Genomic DNA, 24,778 nt, shown 5'->3' with positions numbered 1-24,778 from the left:
AACCAGGGGAACAGAGTGCTGAAAGCCACAGAAACCAAGGGAACAGAGTGCTGAGAGCCACAGAAACCAAGGGAACAGAGTGCTAATAGCCACAGAAACCAAGGGAACAGAGTGCTAATAGCCACAGAAACCAAGGGAACAGAGTGCTGAGAGCCACAGAAACCAAGGGAACAGAGTGCTGAGAGCCACAGAAACCAAGGGAACAGAGTGCTGAGAGCCACAGAAACCAAGGGAACAGAGTGCTAATAGCCACAGAAACCAAGGGAACAGAGTGCTGAGAGCCACAGAAACCAAGGGGGGAAAAGTGCTAATGGCAGTCCCCAGAGAGAAAAAAAGGTGTGAAAGGTCAAACAGCAGAGAAACTAACACAGACGCTAGCATAGAAACTAACAGAGAAACTTAGTTTTGACAAAGGGTCATCTGGACTCGAAATGTCAGCTCTTTTCTCTCCCTATAGATGCTGCCAGACCTGCTGAGATTTTCCAGTATTTTCTCTTTGGTTTCAGATTCCAGCGTCCGCAGTAATTTGCCTTTATTAAGAGTGCGATGCCTCTCTACCCGCACTGCCACAGGGAGGGAGAGGGATGTATGCAGCGCTTTGAGTGACCGAAGGCGTCAATTTCCATCCACTGTAGCCTACAAGGCCCTGGCAACAAACTTGAGAGAGAGGGAGAGAGAGAGGGAGAGAGAGAGGGGGAGAGAGGGAGAGAGAGAGGGAGAGAGGGAGAGAGAGAGAGCAAGAGAGAGAGAGAGCGAGAGAGGGAGAGCGAGAGGGAGAGAGATAGCCATCAGCAGTCACAACAAGATCAAATAACCTGTGCACCAACAAGAAGCCATGACATGGAGACCTGGTTTTGCAAGACGTCTACCTGTACCAACAAGTAGGAGAAGGGTATAGACTTGTGTGTAGAAATTCCAGACTCGTGCATTGGCAGAAACCCATATTTTCAAATGAATGGATTTGAAAACTTGCACTTTTGTATCTAAAAAAGCAGCCCCCAAAATTCAAAAATGAGCTCCAAAAATCAAAAAGGAGCCCTTGACAAAATTAACTTCGGAAGTTTTGCTTCCCAAAAAGAGCCCTCCTCCCTGGTCAGACCCACACTGACTTTGGAATCTAAGACGAGACACAGTTAACAATGTAGCCACCATACAGTGCCCGACAACAGTTTGCCACATTTTCACAGTAACTTCATTGCAGTGTTCATGTAAGCTTACTTGTGACACTACTGAAAATGATGATTATTAACTTGACGATGAACCAATTGCATCCAGATCTATCAAGGTGAGTGTGAGATTTTATATCCTTGCGGATAGGAATAAGGAAGGAGAGATTAAAAAGGTTAATTGTGCATCCTCTTCACTGCACCAACAAAATAATTATCAACATCTGCTACAACTACAATTTTTTTCAGTAACTGAAATTTCTAAGGTCCAAAGTAAAAGGTTAAACAAAGCAAGTGAAAAAGAAAAGCAATGAAGATTGTCCAATTGCAGAGACATCAGCCATTTAGTGCAATAGTCCTTGCAGATTGTCATTCGATACTGCTCGATCTCATCAAAATGTGTTACTGAGTTTCAGCGTCCAAGCCCACTGACAGGGTAGTTGTCTGATGTTGACTCTGGGCAGCATTACCAGCAGTCCCTGGTGTCCAAACATCTCCCATTGCAGAGGCTCAGGGTATCCAACAAGGTTGACCTTATTAATAAAAATGATACACCATTATAAACACAATGATATGGAACTTGGACTGAGCTGTGGTTAATCAGGTATCACTTGCTGATGTATTGTTAAATAATTCAAACCTTTGTTTTCCCTGCTGTAACATTGGGAGCACCAAGGGCCAGAAATCCCAGTTCTGGCCAGGCGAGGAATATTGCATAAACCACTCCCTCCTCAGCCGCAGACGTGTACCTGGCAAAAGACATAATCCATGTTCAGGAACTGTTTTAACAGCAACTGATCTCACACAGTAAGAATGGGAAAGGATGCTGAGGAGCCATCGGCAAGACCACGGTAGCACAGTGGTTAGCACTGTTGCTTCATAGCGCCAGGGTACCAGGTTCGATTCCCGGCTTGGGTCACTGTCTGTGCGGAGTCTGCACGTTCTCCCCGTGTCTGCGTGGGTTTCCTTTGGGTGCTCCACAAACCCCAAAAGACGTGCTGTTAGGTGAATTGGACATTCTGAATTCTCCCTCAGTGTACCCGAACAGGCGCTGGAATGTGGCGACTAGGGTCGTTTCACAGTAACTTCACTGCAGTGTAAATGTAAGCCTACTTGTGACAATAAAGATTCTTATTCTTATTCAGGTAGACGGGAAAAGGCGGGTATGTGTTTAAGGAATTTAAGGGGCTAAATTCCCTCCTTTTCATGTGAAAAATAAGCAGATCAAAATGCTGGGAGAGAGAATTGGCTGAAAGGAATATTTAACATGTCATTCAAGGACACTTTTATGTTGTTGCTGCTGGCTTTAGAATTGAGCCTTACGGAGTGGGCCCAGTGCTGGGGGGGGGGGGGGGGGGGGGGGGGGGGGGGGGGGGGAATGGCTCTGGTGGAAGCTTCCGGTGAGGGGAATGTGGTGAGCAGATGCAGGGAAGGCAGCTCTCCACCGGGAACTCAGAAAATCGCCATATCTAGCACAAAAATAGCCCACCAAACCTGTTAAATACTGACCCCCCCTCAACACTACCGCAACTACCAAGAAATGCCCGGCAATAATTCCCGGACCCCACAAAGGATGGCAGAGCCGGCAAAAGCCTGAAGGAGGAGGAATGGGATGACGGCGAACACGAGGAGTGAGTCAGGGCCGGCCACACCCGTGCGGGCTGGGCGACCGGGACCCACGCCAGACTGTCCACCGATAATCGAATGGATGGACCTCCCGATTCCGAGATGCCACCAAGCCGGAAATGATGGCAACGGTGAAGGTGGCAGTCACGGACGCCCCGGCCCCCCTTCAAGGTGGCATTGGATAAAACAGAGAGAGACTGGAAGCACAGGGGGCAACAATCAGGGACCCAGAAAAGCGGCAACCAACCAGAGTGACCGAATCGTCTCCCTGAAAACAGAAGTAGCGAGGTTGGCGGCAACGCAAGGGGCACTGAAGGGGGAGGTGGAGGACCTGGACCAGGAGACCCAGACATGCCACCAGAACCTCTGAATTATGGGCCTGCCGGAGGACATTGAGGGCAGGAACCACAAGGACTATGTGGCCCAGGTGTTGGGTAACCTGGTGGGGTGGGACAGCTTTCCCAAACTCCCCGGGTGTAGACAGAGCCCATAGCTCACTCCAGCCCAAACCTAAAGCAGGGAATGGCCAAAGGACGTAATAGCAAAGTTGCACCGATACCAGGGTCAGAAGGAGATCCTGAACTGGGCAGGGCACACTCGGCCTTGCCAGTGGGAAGACCATTCAATCCGAGTCGAGACAATGGGACAGACCTGGCCAAGCGCCGCGTCAAATCTACCGCAACCAAGGTGACCCTGCACAAGAGTGGGGTGTGGTTTGGAAATGCTATACCCGGACAAACTGTGCATAACCTTCCAGGGGCAGGAATTCTATTTCTCTGTGCTGGCCAAGGAGGGCAGGGCTGTGCGTGGACACGGGCAGGGAAGGCCGCAGCAACAGCGCCAACACTGAAGGCAAACTCGCTTTAAAGACAAAGGTATTTGCACAGGACAGAACTGCCTCGCTTTCGGCCTAGCTTAGAGTCCGGGTACTGGAAGGAAGGGATGAGAGCGGAGAGGTTCATGGAACAGGTGAGGGCTGAGAAAGAACAAAGAACAAAGAAAATTACAGCACAGGAACAGGCCCTTCGGCCCTTCCAACCTGCGCCGATCCAGATCCTTTATCTAAACCTGTCTCCTATTTTCCAAGGTCTACTTCCCTCTGTTGCCGCCCGTTCATATATCTGTCTAGATGCCTCTTAAATGATGCTATCGTGCCCGTCTCTACCACCTCTGCTGGTAAAGCGTTCCAGGCACACACCACCCTCTGCGTAAAAACCTTTCCACGCACATCTCCCTTAAACTTTCCCCCTCTCACCTTGAAATCGTTACTCCTTGTAACTGACACCCCCACTCTTGGAAAAAGCTTGTTGTTATCCACCCTGTCCATACCTCTCATAATTTTGTATACCTCAATCAGGTCCCCCCTCAACCTCCGCCTTGCCAACGAAAACAATTCTAATTTACTCAACCTTTCTTCATAGCTAGTACCCCCCATACCAGGCAACATCCTGGTGAACCTCCTCTGCACCCTCTCTAAAGCATCCACATCCTTCTGGTAATGTGGCGACCAGAACTGCACGCAGTATTCCAAATGTGGCCTAACGAAAGTCCTATACAACTGTAACATGACCTGCCAACTCTTGTACTCAATACCCCGTCCGATGAAGGCAAGCATGCTGTATGCCTTCTTGACCACTCTATCAACCTGCGTTGCCACCTTCAGGGTACAATGGACCTGAACTCCCAGGTCTCTCTGTACATCAATTTTCCCCAGGACCTTCCATTGACCATATAGTCCGCTCTTGAATTTGATCTTCCAAAATGCATCACCTCGCATTTGCCTGGATTGAACTCCATCTGCCATTTCTCTGCCCAACACTCCAATCTATCTATATTTTGTTGTATTCTCTGACAGTCCTCCTCGCTATCTGCAACTCCACCAATCTTAGTATCATCTGCAAACTTGCTAATCAGACCACCTATACCTTCCTCCAGGTCATTTGTGTAGATCACAAACAACAGTGGTCCGAGCACGGATCCCTGTGGAACACCACTAGTCACCCTTCTCCATTTTGAGACACTCCCTTCCACCACTACTCTCTGTCTCCTGTTGCCCAGCCAGTTCTTTGTCCATCTAGCTAGTACACCCTGAACCCCATACGACTTCAATTTTGCCATCAACCTGCCATGGGAAACCTTATCAAAGAAGGGGAGGGACCACATCAGCGGGGAGGAACACAACTGATGGGGGAGACAGGAATCGCTCCCGGGGGGGGGGGGGGGGGGGGGATCTCCACACCAGTGGGAGAGCGGTACGGGGGGGGGGGGGGGGTGGTACGGGTGCAGGGGAGACCGCGGCACAGCTCCCGGGAGGGACGGAGTGTCTGGCAGAAAGCGGGAAGAGGAAAACATTAGAAAATAGGGGTAAGAGTGGAAATAGAGTGTGGGTAAGGGGAGGCCCACAGGGGCACGTGGGGGGGGGGGGGGGGGGGACACAAACGAGGACAGACCCCAGAAGGGGAATGAGGGGGTGGGTGGGGGACGGGTTGAGTGCCGGCTGTGACAGGTTGCACATGGTGGCAGCAAAAACAGCGGCACCAAGAAGGCATTCTGGGATGGCCCCTGCTCACTCCCTCAGTACTGACCCTCTGACTGTGTAGCACTCCCTCAGTACTGACCCTCTGACTGTGCAGCACTCCCTCAGTACTGACGCTCTGACAGTGCAGCACTCCCTCAGTACTGACCCTCTGACAATGTAGCACTCCCTCAGTACTGACCCTCTGACAGTGCAGCACTCCCTCAGTACTGACCCTCTGACAGTGTAGCACTCCCTCAGTACTGACCCTCTGACAGTGTAGCACTCCCTCAGTACTGACCCACTGACAGTGCAGCACTCCCTCAATACTAACCCTCTGACAGTACAGCACTCCCTCAGTACTGGCCCTCTGACAGTGCAGCACTCCCTCAGTACTGACCCTCTGACAGTGCAGCACTCCCTCAGTACTGACCCTCTGACAGTGCAGCACTCCCTCAGTACTGACCCTCTGACAGTGAGGCACTCCCTCAGTACTGACCCTCTGACAGTGCAGCACTCACTCAGTACTGACCCTCTGACAGTGCAGCACTCCCTCAGTACTGACCCTCTGACAGTGAGGCACTCCATCAGTACTGACCCTCTGACAGTGCGGCACTCCCTCAGTACTGACCCTCTGACATTGCAGCACTCCCTCAGTACTGACCCTCTGACAGTGCAGCACTCCCTCAGTACTGACCCTCTGACAGAGCAGCACTCCCTCAGTACTGACCCTCTGACAGTGCAGCACTCCCTCAGTACTGACCCTCTGACAGTGCAGCACTCCCTCAGTACTGACCCTCTGACAGTGAGGCACTCCCTCAGTACTGACCCTCTGACAGTGAGGCACTCCCTCAGTACTGACCCTCTGACAGTGCGGCACTCCCTCAGTACTGACCCTCTGACAGTGCAGCACTCCCTCAGTACTGACCCTCTGACAGTGAGGCACTCCCTCAGTACTGACCCTCTGACAGTGCGGCACTCCCTCAGTACTGACCCTCTGACAGTGCGGCACTCCCTCAGTACTGACCCTCTGACAGTGCAGCACTCCCTCAGTACTGACCCTCTGACAGTGCAGCGCTCCCTCAGTACTGACCCTCTGACAGTGCAGCACTCCCTCAGTACTGACCCTCTGACAGTGCGGCACTCCCTCAGTACTGACCCTCTGACAGTGCAGCACTCCCTCAGTACTGACCCTCTGACAGTGCAGCGCTCCCTCAATGCTGCACTGGAGTGTCTGCCTGGATTTTGTGCTCTTGTCTCTGTCCTGGAATTTGAAAGGACAACCATCTGATTGAAAAGTGAGAATGTTACCCAATCAGCCATGACTGAAACCAAGGTGTGACACATCTTGTCCGTGACATTTTGTGTAAATCCCCTCCCATGCTGCTTTCTTTATAAACCTACCACACAGCGGGAGTGACGGTGTCGTTCTGCCTCCTCCAGGTTTTTGTATTGTATATCGCTTCTCCATTTACCTCGAGCCACTGCCCCATCTGTTTCAGCCTCTCCGCAAAGATGGGGAGTATCCGTCCATCGTGTGTGGGTCCGATGTTCATCAGGAGATTCCCTCCACAGGAGACGGTTTCAACCAGGGTCTGAAAGGAGGACACAATGCAAGTCGCTTCACAATGAGAATACTGTTTACAGACAACCCTTCTGTACCTCCGTGTGCTCTGGTTTCCTCCCACAGGTCCCGAAAGACGTGCCTGTTCGGTAAATTGGACATTCTGAATTCTCCCTCAGTGTATCCAAACAGGCAACAAAATGGCGACTCGGGGCTTTTCACAGTAACTTAATTGTAATGTTTTTCATTCCATAACTTTAGAATACCCAATTCTTTTTTTTTCCAATTAAGGGGCAATTTAGCGTGGCCAAACTACGTACGCTGCACATCTTTGGGTTGTGGAGTTGAGAGCCACGCAGACACGGAATGTGCAAACTCCAGACAGACATTGTCCCGGTACCGAGATCGAAGCCGTCATGAGGCAGCAGTGCTAACCACTGCTCCACCACGCCACCCTATTGCAGTGTTAATATAAGCCTAATTGTGACACTAATAAAGATTATTATTGTTGTCCTGTCCAGTTTTTCTTCTCCTGGCAGAGTTGAGAGATGATTACTCCCCAATGTTCTATCTGCAACTGCAAAATGCTAATATCTAAATTCAAAGGCCTTTCTCCCTTAAAAGGTTGCAAAGTCGCGAAGCAACCACTGCTACTTCTGCCAGTCTCTATTTATTCTTCACACCATAACCTTCTCTAAGCACAATGGAAGCACAGTTTGAATTGAACCACCCGCCACACATATAAGCACCTTTGTTGAGCATTAATTTAACCATAGGTTTACTCTTCCTTGTATAATAAGTTTTTTTAGAATAATCATCATTATTGTCACTGCATTACATTAACAATGCAATGAAGTTACTGTGAAAAGCCCCCAGTCGCCACATTCCGGCGCCTGTTCGGGTCCACAGAGGGAGAATTCAGAATGTCCAATTCACCTAACAGCCCATCTTTCAGGACTTGTGGGAGGAAACCGGAGCACCCGGAGGAAACCCACGCACATACAGGAGAATATGCAGACTCCGCACAGTGACCCAAGCCGGGAATCGAACCTGGTACCCTGGCACTGTGAAGCAACAGTGCTAGCCACTGTGCTACCGTGCCACCCCTTCCACACAAACATTAAATGAAACCTACTTAAAACTATACCTTATTTCTCATGTTTACAAATACAAATATAAATCCCTTAAAACTATGTGTGTGAGTAATTTATATTTGCATTGTGTGTGTTTGAAATAAGATATACATTTAGTTTAAGCTTAATTTGTGTTTCTGTACCTGTGAGCTCAGGAAGAAATAAGATTTCAGTTTGTTTTCACGTTAGACGAGGTGTCTATCAGTCTACGGTTTAGTTTTACTTTAAATGTTTTGCATTGTAATTAAGGGTTTACGACGTAAAAGCAATTACAGGTTTAAAAAACAATTAAGCTGTTGCTTAACAACCAGAGGCCAATACTGATGAGGAGTTAAGTGTTTAGTTTGAACCAGGTAACCCCGAAGGAAGCAGCTCACACAGAAACTACAAATACCGGCCGAACAGTACAGATAGACAGAAAGTAAGTCACAGAAGCTAAAGAGTCAGAAATCAGGAAATGACAGTTCCAGGAGTTAAGAACACAAATTTGCAAAGAGGGTTCTGTTCAGTCAAGTCAGGAGCAGAGAGAGAGAGACTCCCAGCTTAAGTCAGATCTGAAAAGTGCAGACAAAGCAATATAGAAAATAGGAGGCGGCAATTCGGCCCTTCAGGCCTGTTCTGTCATTCATTAGGATAATGGCTGATCATCTAACTCAGTAACCTCTTCCCACTTCCCCCCATATCCTTTGATTCCTTCAGCCCCAAGTGCTCCATCTAACTGCTTCTTGAAAACCTACCATGTTTTGGCCTCAATTGCTTTCTGCGGCAGACAATTCCACAGCTCTCCATTCTCTGGGTAAAGAAATTTCTCCTCATCTCAGTCCTAAATTGAAATTGAAATTGAAAATCGCTGAGTCGGCTTCAATGAAGTTACTGTGAAAAGCCCCTAGTCGCCACATTCTGGCGCCTGTCCGGGGAGGCTGGTACGGGAATCGAACCGTGCTGCTGGCCTGCTTTAAAAGCCAGCGATTTAACTCAGTGAGCTAAACCAGCCCCCTGTTTACCCGGTATCCTCAGACAGTGACCCCTCATTCTGGACTCCCCCCCCCACCATCAGGAGAACGTCCTTCCTGCATCTACCCTGAATAGTCCTGTTGGTATTTTATAAGTTTCTAGGAGATCCTCCTTCATTCTTCTGAACTCCAGCGAGAGCCAGACATCCGAGGTGAATTTGAGGAGTGACGGACAGACAGAGAGGCAGAGGGGTAGGTTTTACCTTCACCAGTTGCTCTATTGGAAGATAATCACTCAGCTTTGCCTCTCTCCTGTATCCCCAGGATTTGCTGTCCAGGGTCATGCAATTCTCCCACTTGTGGGCCAGGAGGTGGCCTGGATTATACCGATCGGCACATGTGTAGAAGCCGCCATGTTTACAGATTGTGCCATATCCCCAGCGGTCATTGGTTACAACCGTGTCCCGAACCGGGCTGGAATAACAGTAACGGAGCAGGGATTAACATCAAAGGGCTCAGACGTTTTATATACAACACTCCTCACCCTAAAAAACTAAATGAATGAACTAATTCAGATTTTACAGTCATCCAACAGATTCATTTACTGACGCCAGATTCTTATCATAAATTTGGATAACGATTTGTGGCAGGACAAGTAGTAGGGGGGGGGGGGGGGGGGGAGAGGGGGGGGGGGGGGTGAGTGGACTATCTGGATTGGCCTTCAAATAGCCGGAACAGACTGACTTGATGGGCCGAGTGTCTTCATTCTGTGCTGTACTGTCCAGTTTTAGCTTTTAATAAACTGAGCTCCCCTTTCTCTGGATCATTGGCCGAGGCCTTGGGTTGCTCAGTGCAGTAATAGGTGGGTAGTGAAGCTCAGGGGAGGAGGGTGGGGTGAGGGGAGCGGGGGAGAGACTGCTTCACAGAATTTGTGGAATCCCTACAGTGCAGGAGGAGGCCATTCGGCCCATCGAGGCTGCACCAGCCCTTGGAAAGAGCACTCCACCCAGGTCCAGCCCCCACCAAAATGCAATCACCCTGTAACCTATTCATCCCTGTCACCTAACCTGCACATCCCTGGACACTAGGGGTCAATTTAGCATGGCCAATCCACCTAACCTGCACATCTTTGGACTGTAGGCGGAAACCGGAGCACCCGGAGGAAACCCACGCAGTCACGGGGAGAACGTGCAAACTCCGCACAGACAGTCACCCAAGGCCGGAATTGAACCTGGGTCCTTGACGCTGTGAGGCAGCAGTGCTAACCACTGCGCCATCGTGCTGCACCGTGATTCGAGTGTCAGCTGCAGAGTCCTGTTACAAACTTAAGAGCAAAAGTGTGATAAATATCAGAATCTGGGTTCCAGTAAACAGATAGCCCAAAAACAACAACAATGATGATGTGACATTACTTTGGAGAAATAAAGTCCTTTGAGCCAATAGTGATTCTCCTGCTGTTTCAGCCCTTTCTCCTGTCAAAAGCCTTCATTCATTTTACCCAAAGGTGAATGTTGACCCATTTCTGGCTGCCAGGAATTATCATGTGATGCAATGTGTGATGAACGTTGGGATTTTGGATGGCTTATATTATAGTATTTGGTAACCTGACTGTCGCAGTAATGTTTTAAAATAATCTTGGTTTGAATGATTGGGAGCCAAGGGGTGCATATTAACCATTGTTAAAAAGCTTGGGGTAATGGAATGTTGTTTTGATTAAGGGAACTCCCTGTGGAGTTAATTATTCAGCTTGGTGAGATGATGTCATTGCTGGGCGGAGCTAAGGCATCAGGTATTTTTCAGAAAGCAGTTCAGTTGTGATCAAAGTGAAGCTGTGACCAGAAGTCGAGCAGTTTGCTCTCACCACAGTTCAGGTAAAAGATCTGTCTGCAGACAGAAGAGCATGTGGTTGGAAAGGTGGACAAACCAGCTGAGGAGCATCTACTGGAGATAAACAGCCAGAGTTTCTGCATTGTTCTGAGAGGAGTCAGATCTTGTCTTTAAAACAGTGTCAAAGGATTGATAGAACATAGAACATAGAACAGTACAGCACAGATCTTCCTCATTGAACTATAAAGCAAGAATTCCTGAGTGCCAATGATTTGAGAGTGGATTGACAACTGAGATGCTTTTTTATCTTTGTTGTTGGAGTGGGAATAAAGATAGCAGTTAAGGGTATTGTATTCACTGTATTAATTAGCATTCTTTAAGGAGCAATTGTAACCAGTTTCTTGCATGACGTTCCAGATATTTTAATGCCGTGTTAGTAATAAAGTTTGATTTAATTTACCATATCCCTATTTGTGTGTGGAATCACTCCTGCAGCGGGATATCCCTTCCTCACAACCTTACAAAATTAAAATAAAATATGGGGGTTTCTGTCCCGTATCCCAGCCACTGTTGGGTCTGGCCTAGGGTCATAATAAATTCTCGGTAACGCTAGTTTATTGTGGTGCCTCATACTTAGCAGCATGAACATAGAAACTGGAGGTAAACCAGCAGAGTGCAAGTCCGGGACGACAGGTAGATCCCTCGTTTCCATCAGTTGTCTTGACTGTGCTGTGGATGTGATGGGGGAGGAGTGAAGGCCATGGCAGGGAAGGGATGTGATGGGGACGAGTGAAGGCCATGGCAGGGAAGGGATGTGATGGGGAGGAGTGAAGGCCATGGCAGGGAAGGGATGTGATGGGGAGGAGTGAAGGCCATGGCAGGGAAGGGATGTGATGGGGAGGAGTGAAGGCCATGGCAGGGAAGGGATGTGATGGGGAGGAGTGAAGGCCATGGCAGGGAAGGGATGTGATGGGGAGGAGTGAAGGCCATGGCAGGGAAGGGATGTGATGGGGAGGAGTGAAGGCCATGGCAGGGAAGGGATGTGATGGGGAGGAGTGAAGGCCATGGCAGGGAAGGGATGTGATGGGGAGGAGTGAAGGCCATGGCAGGGAAGGGATGTGATGGGGAGGAGTGAAGGCCATGGCAGGGAAGGGATGTGATGGGGAGGAGTGAAGGCCATGGCAGGGAAGGGATGTGATGGGGAGGAGTGAAGGCCATGGCAGGGAAGGGATGTGATGGGGAGGAGTGAAGGCCATGGCAGGGAAGGGATGTGATGGGGAGGAGTGAAGGCCATGGCAGGGAAGGGATGTGATGGGGAGGAGTGAAGGCCATGGCAGGGAAGGGATGTGATGGGGAGGAGTGAAGGCCATGGCAGGGAAGGGATGTGATGGGGAGGAGTGAAGGCCATGGCAGGGAAGGGATGTGATGGGGAGGAGTGAAGGCCATGGCAGGGAAGGGATGTGATGGGGAGGAGTGAAGGCCATGGCAGGGAAGGGATGTGATGGGGAGGAGTGAAGGCCATGGCAGGGAAGGGATGTGATGGGGAGGAGTGAAGGCCATGGCAGGGAAGGCTCTATCAGGACTCCACTGCCTTCTTTCTGCTATTCCGCTGGTTAAAAGAGCAGATTTAGCATCAAGACCTGACAGGAAGTAATGGGTTTGAAGGGGGAAGGCCACACGATCAGAGGCAAGGCCAGAGGACCATAAGACCCAGGAGTAGAAGAGGGCCACTCTGCCCCTCCAAGTCATTCAATGAGGTCATAACTGATCTGATATAATCCTCAATTTAGGGGGCAGCACGGTAGCATGGTTGTTAGCATATATGCTTCACAGCTCCAGGGTCCCAGGTTCGATTCCCGGCTGGGTCACTGTCTGTGCGGAGTCTGCACGTCCTCCCCGTGTGTGCGTGGGTTTCCTCCGGGTGCTCCGGTTTCCTCCCACAGTCCAAAGATGTGCGGTTTAGGTGGATTGGCCATGCTAAATTGCCCGTAGTGTCCTAAAAAGTAAGGTTAAGGGGGGGGGGGGGGTTGTTGGGTTACGGGTATAGGGTGGATTTGTGGGTTTGAGTAGGGTGATCATTGCTCGGCACAACATTGAGGGCCGAAGGGCCTGTTCTGTGCTGTACTGTTCTATGTTCTATGTTCTAACTCCACTTTCCCGCCTTCTCCACATACCCTGGATTCCCTCACTGATTACCTATTAATCAGAGTGGGGAGTGAAATCAGAGAGGGAAAGGCCATGGGATCAGAATTGGGAAAGGGATTAGGGCAGGGGTAGTCAGTACCCTTACTTTAACTTCCCGTCCAGGCCTAGTTCCTGCCAGGTGAGAGGGGTTCACATTGGTACAAGCCATTGTTCACCTGTGTACACAGGCCCGTCAGTACCTGTGGTTATAGAGCCAATCCAGGAAGCCGGTGCTGTTCCAGTAGGTGTCAGGAGCATTTCCATCTCCATCAGACCACAGGATTTCCGGGCGGTATTTGTTCACGATTTCATACAGCTCAGGCAAACTCTTAGTTGTGGGGAACTTGTTGGTTTTAAACACATTGGCAGCATCTTGCAGGAAGGCCGGGTTGAACCATTCAAAGAGGGAATGGTAAAGGCCAAATCTTAGCTGGGTCCGGTTTCGAACAGCATCAGCCAGCTCTCCGACAAGGTCACGGTGAGGACCAGAGTCAATGGCATTCCAGTTCCAGGAATACTTTGATCCCCACAGTGTAAAGCCTAAATAAATCAAGCAAAGGAGATCATCAAGCTGATGCACTATCTCTGTTTATCTTCACTGTTGCTGCCAGACCAATTGGATATTTCCATCATTTTGCTTTGATCACACAAGCACTCATCACTGGGTTTTCTTTGTAAATAGCAAACCTGAGAAAGTGGTTGTCAAGGCAACTGATGGAGCTAGTCTGGGATGGAGCTAAATAGGGATGGAGCTAGTCTGGGATGGAGCTAGTCTGGGATGGAGCTAGTCTGGGATGGAGCGAGTCTGGGATGGACCCAGACAGGGATGGAGCTAGTCTGGGATGGAGCTAGTCTGGGATGGAGCTAGTCTGGGATGGAGCTAGTCTGGGATGGAGCGAGTCTGGGATGGACCCAGACAGGGATGGAGCTAGTCTGGGATGGAGCTAAATAGGGATGGAGCTAGTCTGGGATGGAGCAAAATAGGGATGGAGCTAGTCTGGGATGGACCCAGACAGGGATGGAGCTAGTCTGGGATGGAGCTAAATAGGGATGGAGCTAGTCTGGGATGGACCCAGACAGGGATGGACCCAGACAGGGATGGACCCAGACAGGGATAGACCCAGACAGGGATTGACAGAGACAGGGATGGACCCAGACAGAGATGGACCCAGACAGGGATGGACCCAGACAGGGATGGACCCAGACAGGGATGGACCCAGACAGGGATGGACCCAGACAGGGATGGACCCAGACTGGGATGGACCCAGACAGGGATGGACCCAGACAGGGATAGACCCAGACAGGGATTGACAGAGACAGGGATGGACCCAGACAGAGATGGACCCAGACAGGGATGGACCCAGACTGGGATGGACAGAGACAGGGATAGACCCAGACAGGGATGGACCCAGACAGAGATGGACCCAGACAGGGATGGACCCAGACAGGGATGGACCCAGACTGGGATGGACAGAGACAGGGATAGACCCAGACAGGGATGGACAGAGACAGGGATGGACCCAGACAGCATGGACCCAGACAGGGATGGGCCCAGACAGGGATGGACAGAGACAGGGATGGACCCAGACAGGGATGGGCCCAGACAGAGATGGACCCAGACAGGGATGGACCCAGACAGGGATGGACCCAGATTGGGATGGACAGAGACAGGGATAGACCCAGACAGGGATGGACCCAGACAGGGATGGACCCAGACAGGGATGGACCCAGACAGGGATGGACCCAGACAGGGATGGACCCAGACAGGGATGGACCCAGACAGGGATAGACCCAGACAGGGATGGACCCAGACAGGGATGTACCCAGACAGGGATGGACACAGACAGGGATGGGCCCAGACAGGGATGGACCCAGACAGGGATGGGCCCAGACAGGGATGGACCCAGACAGGGATGGGCCCAGACAGGGATGGACACAGACAGGGATGGACTCAGACAGCATGGACCCAGACAGGGATGGACCCAGACAGGGATGGGCCCAGACAGGGATGGACCCAGATAGGGATGGACAGAGACAGGGATGGACCCAGACAGGGATGGACCCAGACAGGGATGGGCCCAGACAGGGATGGGCCCAGACAGGGATGGACCCAGACAGGGATGGACAGAGACAGGGATGGACCCAGACAGGGATGTACCCAGACAGGGATGGGCCCAGACAGGGATGGACCCAGACAGGGATGGACACAGACAGGGATGGGCCCAGACAGGGGTGGACACAGACAGGGATGGGCCCAGACAGGGATGGACACAGACAGGGATGGGCCCAGACAAAGATGGACCCAGACAGGGATGGACCCAGACAGGGATGGACCCAGACAGAGGTGCCTTTATACCACAAATGAATAAATAACAATCAGAAGCTGACTGGAGGACTCGCTACTCCTGCACTTGGTTTAAAATTAGATTATCTTCCCGAAAAACAAAACATAACTTCCACCTGATGATGCAGAACTGGGAAATAACAATCAAACCCTGCTTCAAATTAAAGTGAATGACCAGTTGCCCATTTGAGCTTTGCAGCTTCTAAGCCAATCTCGAACCAATGTGCTCCATTTTTGGTGGTTTGGTACATTTCGGTAATGGGTCTAAAGCCGGTGTATTGAATGGTCCGTTACCTTCATGGTGTTTGGAGGTCAAGACGACATACTTAGCCCCTGAAGCACTCAGGACATCAGCCCATTCTGCTGCATCGAAGAAGGAGGCAGAGAACATGGGGGCAAAGTCTGCGTAGGTAAATCCTGGAGGATAGTTTCTTTCCATAAACTCCACATAGGGTTTCAACTTTTCTTTCTGCCAGTAGTACCTGAAATAAAAACACAAATAACACAAGTGCCATTAATTCTGCCAGAGTGTGGTGGATAGTGTGGCCATTTCCACCGATAGACATGTGAATGGAAAATGACCACAAGCCCCAACCTCTCCACAGCCAGTGACCATCAACCCCAATCTCTCCACAGCCAGTGACCATCAACCACAGCGAGTGACCATCAACCACAACGAGTGACCATCAATCCCAAACTCACCACAGTGAGTGACCATCAACCGCAACCTCTCCACAGCCAGTGACCATCAACCCCAATCTCTCCACAGCCAGTGACCATCAACCACAGCGAGTGACCATCAACCACAACGAGTGACCATCAATCCCAAACTCACCACAGTGAGTGACCATCAACCGCAACCTCTCCACAGCCAGTGACCATCAACCCCCACCTCTCCACAGCGAGTGACCATCAACCCCAACCTCTCCACAGCCAGTGACCATAAACCCCAACCTCTCCACAGCCAGTGACCATCAACCCCAACCTCTACACAGCCAGTGACCATCAACCACAGTGAGTGACCATCAACCCCAAACTCATCACAGCGAGTGACCATCAACCCCAACCTCACCACAGTGAGTGACCATCAACCACAGTGAGTGATCATCAATCACAGCGAGTGACCATCAACCAAAATATCACCACAGTGAGTGACCATCAACCACAACCTCACCACAGTGAGTAACCATCAACCACAGCGAGTGACCATCAACCACAACCTCACCACAGCGAGTGCCCATCAACCACAACCTCACCACAGTGAGTGACCATCAACCACAGTGAGTGACCATCAACCCCAACCTCTTCACAGTGAGTGACCATCAACCCCAACCTCTCCACAGTGAGTGACCATCAACCCCAACCTCTTCACAGTGAGTGACGGTCAACCCCAACCTCTCCACAGTGAGTGACCATCAATCCCAACCTCTACACAGTGAGTGACCATCAACCACAACCTTACCACAGTGAGTGACCATCAACCACAATGAGTGACCATCAACCACAGTGAGTGGCCATCAACCATAACCTTACCACAGCGAGTGACCATCAACCACAGCGTGTGCCCATCAACCACAACCTCACCACAGCGAGTGACCATCAACCACAACCTCACCACAGTGAGTGACCATCTGCCACAGCGAGTGACCATCAACCACAGCGTGTGCCCATCAACCACAACCTCACCACAGCGAGTGACCATCAACCACAACCTCACCACAGCGAGTGACCATCAACCACAGCGTGTGCCCATCAACCACAACCTCACCACAGCGAGTGACCATCAACCACAACCTCACCACAGCGAGTGACCATCAACCACAGTGAGTGACCATCAACCACAACCTCACCACAGCGAGTGACCATCAACCACAACCTCACCACAGTGAGTGACCATCAACCACAACCTCACCACAGTGAGTAACCATCAACCACAGCGAGTGACCATCAACCACAACCTCAACACAGCGAGTGACCATCAACCACAGTGAGTGACCATCAACCACAACCTCACCACAGCGAGTGACCATCAACCACAACCTCACCACAGTGAGTGACCATCAACCACAGTGAGTGACCATCAACCACAACCTCACCACAGCGAGTGACCATCAACCACAACCTCACCACAGTGAGTGACCATCAACCACAGTGAGTGACCATCAATCATAGCGAGTGACCATCAACCAAAATATCACCACAGTGAATGACCATCAACCACAGCGAGTGCCCATCAACCACAACCTCACCACAGCGAGTGATCATCAACCAAAACCTACCCACAGTGAGTGACCATCAACCACAACCTCACCACAGTGAGTTCCATCAACCACAGTGAGTGACCATCAGCCACAACCTCACCACAGTGAGTGACCATCAAACACGAGTGATCATCAACCAAAACCTACCAACAGTGAGTGACTATCAACCACAACGAGTGACCATCAACCACACCACAGTGAGTAACCATCAACCAAAACCTCACCACAGTGAGTGACCATCAAACACAATGAGTGATCATCAACCAAAACCTACCCGCAGTGAGTGACCATCAACCACAGCGAGTGACCATCAACCCCAACTTCACCTCAGTGAGTGATCATCAACCACAACCTCTCCACAGTGAGTGACCATCGACCACAGCGAATGACCATCATTCACAACCTCACCTCAGTGAATGACCATCAGCCACAACCACTCCACAGTGAGTGACCATCAACCGCAACCACTCCACAGCGAGTCACCATCAACCACAGCGAGTGACCATCAACCAAAACCACACCACAGCGAGTGACCATCAACCACAACCTCACCTCAGCGAGTAACCATCAACCACAGTGAGTGACCATCAACCCCAACCTCTCCACAGCGAGTGACCATCAACCCCAAACTCACCACAGTGAGTGACCATCAACCGCAGCGAGTGACCCAAAACACAAATCTCACCACAGTGAGTGACCATCAACCCCAATCTCATCACAGTGAGTGACCAGCAACCAAAACTTCAACACAGTGAGTGACCATCAACCCCAACCTCACCACAGTGAGTGACCATCAATCCCAACCTCACCACAGTGAGTGACCATCAACCACAGTGAGTGACCATCAATCCCAACCTCACCACAGTGAGTGACCATGAACTCCAACCTCACCAGTGAGTGATCATCAACCCCAACCTCACCACAGTGAGTGACCATCAACCCCAACCTCACCACAGAGTGACCATCAACCAAAACCTACCCACAGTGAGTGACCATCATCCCCAACCTCACCACAGTGAGTGACCATCAATCCCAACCTCTCCACAGCGAGTGACCATCAACCAAAACCTCACCACAGTGAGTGACCATCAACCCCAACCTCACCACAGTGAGTGACCATCAATCCGAACCTCACCACAGTGAATGACCATCAACCCCAACCTCACCACGTGAGTGATCATCAACCCCAACCTCACCACAGTGAGTGACCATCAACCCCAACCTCACCACAGAGTGACCATCAACCAAAACCTACACACAGTGAGTGACCATCAACCCCAACCTCACACAGTGAGTGACCATTAACCACAGTGAATGACCATCAACCCCAACCTCACCACAGTGAGTGACCATCAACCAAAACCTCATCACAGTGGGTGACCATCAACCAAAACCTCATCACAGTGGGTGACCATCAACCACAGCGAGTGACCATCAACCCCAACCTCATCAGTGAGTGACCATCAATCCCAACCTCACCACAGTGAGTGACCATCAACCAAAACCTCATCAGAGTGGGTGACCATCAACCACAGCGAGTGACCAATCAACCCCAACCTCATCAGTGAGTGACCATCAATCCCAACCTCACCACAGCGAGTGACCATCAACCAAAACCCCACCACAGCGAATGACCATCAACCACAACTTCACCACAGTGAGTGACCATCAACCCCAACCTCGCGACAGCGAGTGACCATCAACCAGTGAGTGACCATCAACCCCAACCTCACCACAGTGAGTGACCATCAATCCCAACCTCACCACAGTGAGTGACCATCAACCAAAACCCCACCACAGTGAGTGACCATCAACCAAAACCCCACCACAGTGAGTGACCATCAACCAAAACCTCTCCACAGCGAGTGACCATCAACCACAGCGAGTGACCATCAACCACAGTGAGTGACCATCAACCACAACCTCACCACAGCGAGTGACCATCAACCACAGTGAGTGACCATCAACCACAACCTCACCACAGCGAGTGACCATCAACCACAGCGAGTGACAATCAACCACAGTGAGTGACCATCAACCACAACCTCACCACAGTGAGTGACCACCCACCACAACTGGACAATGACCAGTAACCTTTGCCCTTTGGGCTGTTGCATTTGGCAGCACAGGAATTCCCCGGGATAATCCTGGTGTGAAATACAAACCCAAACACGCGGAAGTAACATAACAGCTGTGATGGAGGCGGAAGTAAAGCAGGGACAGGGGGAGGTTTACAGGGAGAGGAGGAGGTAGTGTTATTGCTGATCATTGTTGCTGCTAATCGCTGCCCACTCAGTCCCTGAGACCCTCACTCACTCCCTCTCTCCATCACTCCCTCCCCCACTCCCTCACTCCCTCTCTCCATCACACCCTCCCTCTCTCCCTCCCCCACTCCCTCCCTCCTCCACTCCTTCCCTCCCTCCCCCACTCCCTCACTCACCAGAACCACTCGCTACCGAAGCTGGGCACGGAGAAGACCCCCCAGTGAATGAAGATGCCGAACTTGGCCTGGTCATACCAGGGGGGCAGGGGGCGGGAGTCGATGGATTGCCAGCTGGGGGGTGACTCTGACTGACAGCTGGGGGGGCAGAGCAGAGCCAGCAGCCCACAGCACACAATGCAGCTGGTCAGAGAGAGCAGCATGGCTGCTCACACAGTGCTCTGCCTGCTGCCAGAGCCAACCCTGCCAGTGCCTGCTGCCAGTGCCAACACTGCCAGTGCCTGCTGCCAGTGCCAACACTGCCAGTGCCTGCTGACAGAGCCAACACTGCCAGTGCCTGCTGACAGAGCCTGCTGCCAGCGCCAACACTGCCACCCACTGCAACCAGGAAGTAGCCAGGAGGTGGGCTCTCTTTGCAACTTCCGCTGATTCCTCCCTGCACTGCTCCCAACTAACCAGCAGTTTCCCAATAACAATTAGACAGTGCATTGTTTCTGGCGATCTGTGAAACTGCCGCCCCTCTCACATTTCACTCTTGGTCGGTGTAACATCTGTGTGTCTATTTCAGCTGTCCATTGCCTGGAATAACCAGGTTATGGGGAAATTCAAATCCCTGTGTGGCCAGCAGCAGGTCACAGCCCCGCTAACTCGCTCTAACATTCACTCAGATCCCGGCTGTGCTGTCCCTTCATAGGGCAGCGAGATTATATCTCTGGACACAGCCCGGACACATATCTACTCAGCTCAGTTCTGACCGTTTAAATTGACCTTCCGGCTTCGACAATTTGTTTGGGAGATCTGACGATGTCAGACAGCTACTTAGATTTGAGATAGGAAACTGGAGAATGGTGGTCACAGAGTCAAAGATTTACAGAGTTGCTACAGCGCAGAAGGCGACCATTCGGCCCATCATGCCCGCACTAGCTCTCAATGAGCAATCTATCAGTGCCATTCTCCTGCCAGCCCCCCCCCCCCCCCCCCCCCCCCCCCAATATGGCTGCATGGTCTCCCTTTTCAGATCACAATCCAATTTCACTTTAAATGCCTCAGTTCAATCGGCCTCTAGCACATTGTCAGCCAGGGCATCCCAGACCTCCCAGTGCATCCCAGACCTCCCAGTGCATCCCAGACCTCCCAGTGCATCCCAGACCAGCCAGTGCATCCCAGACCTCCCAGTGCATCCCAGACCTCCCAGTGCATCCCAGACCTCCCAGTGCATCCCAGACCAGCCAGTGCATCCCAGACCTCCCAGTGCATCCCAGACCTCCCAGTGCATCCCAGACCTCCCAGTGCATCCCAGACCTCCCAGTGCATTCCAGACCTCCCAGTGCATTCCAGACCAGTCAGTGCATCCCAGACCAGCCAGTGCATCCCAGACCAGCCAGTGCATCCCAGACCTCCCAGTGCATTCCAGACCTCCCAGTGCATCCCAGACCTCCCAGTGCATTCCAGACCAGCCAGTGCATCCCAGACCAGCCAGTGCATCCCAGACCTCCCAGTGCATCCCAGACCTCCCAGTGCATTCCAGACCAGCCAGTGCATCCCAGACCAGCCAGTGCATCCCAGACCTCCCAGTGCATCCCAGACCTCCCAGTGCATTCCAGACCTCCCAGTGCATTCCAGGCCAGCCAGTGCATCCCAGACCAGCCAGTGCATCCCAGACCTCCCAGTGCATTCCAGACCAGCCAGTATATTCCAAACATTTTGGACTGGCCAGTGCATCCCAGGGCTCCCAGTGCATTCGAGAATGGTAAGTGGTTCCCAGACCAGCCCGTGGTTCCCAGACCAGCCAGTACATTCCAGACCAGGCACTGCATTTGAGACTTGCAAGTACATTCGAAACCTGTCAGGAAATTCTAGATTGGCCAGTGCATTCCAGGCCCATCATTTCTTTCTGAGACTGCCAGTGGGGTTCAAGATTGACCAGTGCATTCCATATTGCCAGTGCATTCCAGACCAGGCACTGCATTTGAGACTTGCAAGTACATTCGAAACCTGTCAGGACCTGCCAGTGCATCCCAGACCAGCCAGTGCATTCCAGACCTACCGGTGCATTCCAGACCTGCCAGTGCATTCCAGACCTGCCAGTGCATTCCAGACCAGCCAGTGCATTCCAGACCTACCGGTGCATTCCAGACCTGCCAGTGCATTCCAGACCTGCCAGTGCATTCCATATTGCCAGTGCATTCCAGACCTGCCAGTGCATCCCAGACCAGCCAGTGCATTCCAGACCTACCGGTGCATTCCAGACCTGCCAGTGCATTCCAGACCTGCCAGTGCATCCCAGACCTGCCAGTGCATTCCAGACCAGCCAGTGCATTCCAGACCTCCCAGTGCATTCCAGACCAGCCAGTGCATTCCAGACCTGCCAGTGCATTCCAGAACTCCCAGTGCATTCCAGACCTGCCAGTGCATTCCAGACCTGCCAGTGCATTCCAGACCTGCCAGTGCATTCCAGGCCAGCCAGTGCATCCCAGACCTGCCAGTGCATCCCAGACCTGCCAGTGCATTCCAGGCCAGCCAGTGCATCCCAGACCTGCCAGTGCATTCCAGGCCAGCCAGTGCATCCCAGACCTGCCAGTGCATTCCAGACCTGCCAGTGCATTCCAGACCTGCCAGTGCATTCCAGACCAGCCAGTGCATCCCAGACCTGCCAGTGCATTCCAGACCAGCCAGTGCATCCCAGACCTGCCAGTGCATTCCAGACCTGCCAGTGCATTCCAGGCCAGCCAGTGCATCCCAGACCTGCCAGTGCATTCCAGACCTGCCAGTGCATTCCAGACCTGCCAGTGCATTCCAGACCAGCCAGTGCATCCCAGACCTGCCAGTGCATCCCAGACCAGCGAGTGCATTCCAGATCAGCCAGTGCATTTCAGAGAGTTTAGAAGAGGCACACTGATCAAATCCTCACTTCAAACAGATTATGTGCAGGGTCGGTATCCGAATGGCCAGCAGCTAACACTCAATGTTTGGAAATCCCTGAGTCTATGATAATGACTGAGCTGAATTCAGTCTCAACAGCAGTTGACTGAATAGCATCTGGGGAAGCTGAAGAAGAAGCAACGTTATTCGATGATCTGCCTGAACCAAGTAGTGGAAGGGGATAGAGACTGGGTATAAGGCTTCCATGTATATGGATGATGTGCTGTTATAGATTTTGGAGCTGGGCTCCTTGGTGGGAGCACCAAGAATGTGGAAGCAAACACTCCTGAACACCGGACTCTGCTGAGGTTGAACCGACCTCCATCAAAAGGACACTCGTACTGATGTGTGTGGGTGTATCTATATATATAACTATAATGATTCTTGGTAAAATAAATGTTGTCTATAGTGAGTAAGAGTAAAAGTTTTTTAAAGTATTTTTATTACTATTTACAACATTTTACATTTTACAACAAAATAAACACACCCAACACCTTAAATCCCCCACCCCACCCAATAAGAAGTCCCCTCCTCCCTCTCCCCCCACCTCAACAGTAACCAACTCTCCAAAATGTATAATGAATAAACACCAACTCTCATGGAACCCGTCACTCGCTCCCCACTTACAGCATATTTTACCTTCTCCAGGGCTAACAACTCCAGCAGGTCCCCCTGCCACGCCGGGGCCACAGGAGGGATAAGCTCAGCTCCACCCCAACAGGACAACCCGTGAGCAATCAGCGAGGTGAAGGTTAAAGCATCTGACCCCGCTCCAATCTGCAACTCCGATATCCCGAATACGGCCTCAGGGGACCAGGCTCCACATCCACGTGCAAAACCCCGAGATCATAGAATTTACAGTGCAGAAGGAGGCCATTTGGCCCATCGAGTCTGCACCACCCCTTGGCAACTTCCAAAGACTTGCCCAGTCCCAAGTCACCTGCACCCCCAGAAACCTAAAATGATCCGCTGCCATACAGAATGGCAACCCCCCTTACCCCAACCCTGGAGAGGAAACCACAAAATACTCGCTTTGCCCCAAATTTAGCTTATACCCTAAAAATGTCACAAATCTTTGAAGCAAACACATTATGTCCCCCACCAAGGAGCCCAGCTCCAAACTGTATAACAGCACATCCCCCATATACATGGAAGCCTTATACCCAGTCTCTATCCCCTTCCACTACTCTGAGCTCCTCAGCGTAATGCCCAAAGGCTCTGTCGCTAACACAAACAGAAGGGGGGACATGGGCCATCCCTGCCTCATTCCCTGGAGCAATGAAAAATACCCTGAACTCATCCCATTCATTCGCACACCTGCCATCAGCTCCTTGCACAGCAACTTCATCGGGTCCACAAACTTAAGCCCCATCCCAAACCTTTCCAACAGCCCAATCAGATAACTCCACTCCACCTGATCAAACACCTTCTCTCCATCTAATGTCACCACCACCACCTCCAACACCCTCCCCTCTGTTGTAGGGAAAAATCCCTTGTGCCAGTGCATTCAAGAGGTCGAGTCTCAAGGCAAGGTTCAAAGCGTTTTTACTGTATTGTACAAGTTCTGAAGTCCTTCAGGAAGACCCACGCAGCCAGCTCCTAACAATGGCTTGACCACGGTGATCTCCCCGATATGCAGACGGGGTTCAATATTTATAGAGACTACAAACATTTGCAAGGTTTTGGCAGGCTTTTGCCGTTTTACATTTGAATAGTACAGATAAATAGTACAGATACATGATTTCCTGGGCTTCCTGACTCTGACGTCAATGTCTTGTTATCTGCTTGGTTTTAATAGGTGTTCCCTTGACTTACAATGGGGTCCCATTATCTCTATGCTGTA

At 51.3% G+C, this 24,778-nt stretch overlaps 1 protein-coding gene across 1 annotated transcript; it reads right to left on the bottom strand.

The window, feature by feature from the left end:
* Positions 1-1,270: 1,270 nt before the first annotated feature.
* Positions 1,271-20,395, bottom strand: fuca2 (alpha-L-fucosidase 2). Its single transcript, XM_038817172.1, has 7 exons — positions 20,014-20,395; positions 15,607-15,794; positions 13,169-13,508; positions 9,221-9,431; positions 6,712-6,902; positions 1,807-1,915; positions 1,271-1,699 (listed from the first exon to the last, which is right to left on the bottom strand). The coding sequence occupies exons 1-7, from the start codon at positions 20,214-20,216 to the stop codon at positions 1,559-1,561; spliced, it is 1,383 nt and encodes a 460-aa protein (XP_038673100.1). The 5' UTR covers positions 20,217-20,395; the 3' UTR covers positions 1,271-1,558.
* Between the last annotated feature and the right edge of the window lie 4,383 nt (positions 20,396-24,778).

Source organism: Scyliorhinus canicula, chromosome 1 (genome assembly GCF_902713615.1).
Source record: "Scyliorhinus canicula chromosome 1, sScyCan1.1, whole genome shotgun sequence".
Lineage (NCBI taxonomy): Eukaryota > Metazoa > Chordata > Chondrichthyes > Carcharhiniformes > Scyliorhinidae > Scyliorhinus > Scyliorhinus canicula.
This window is presented reverse-complemented; position numbering and strand designations above follow the sequence as displayed.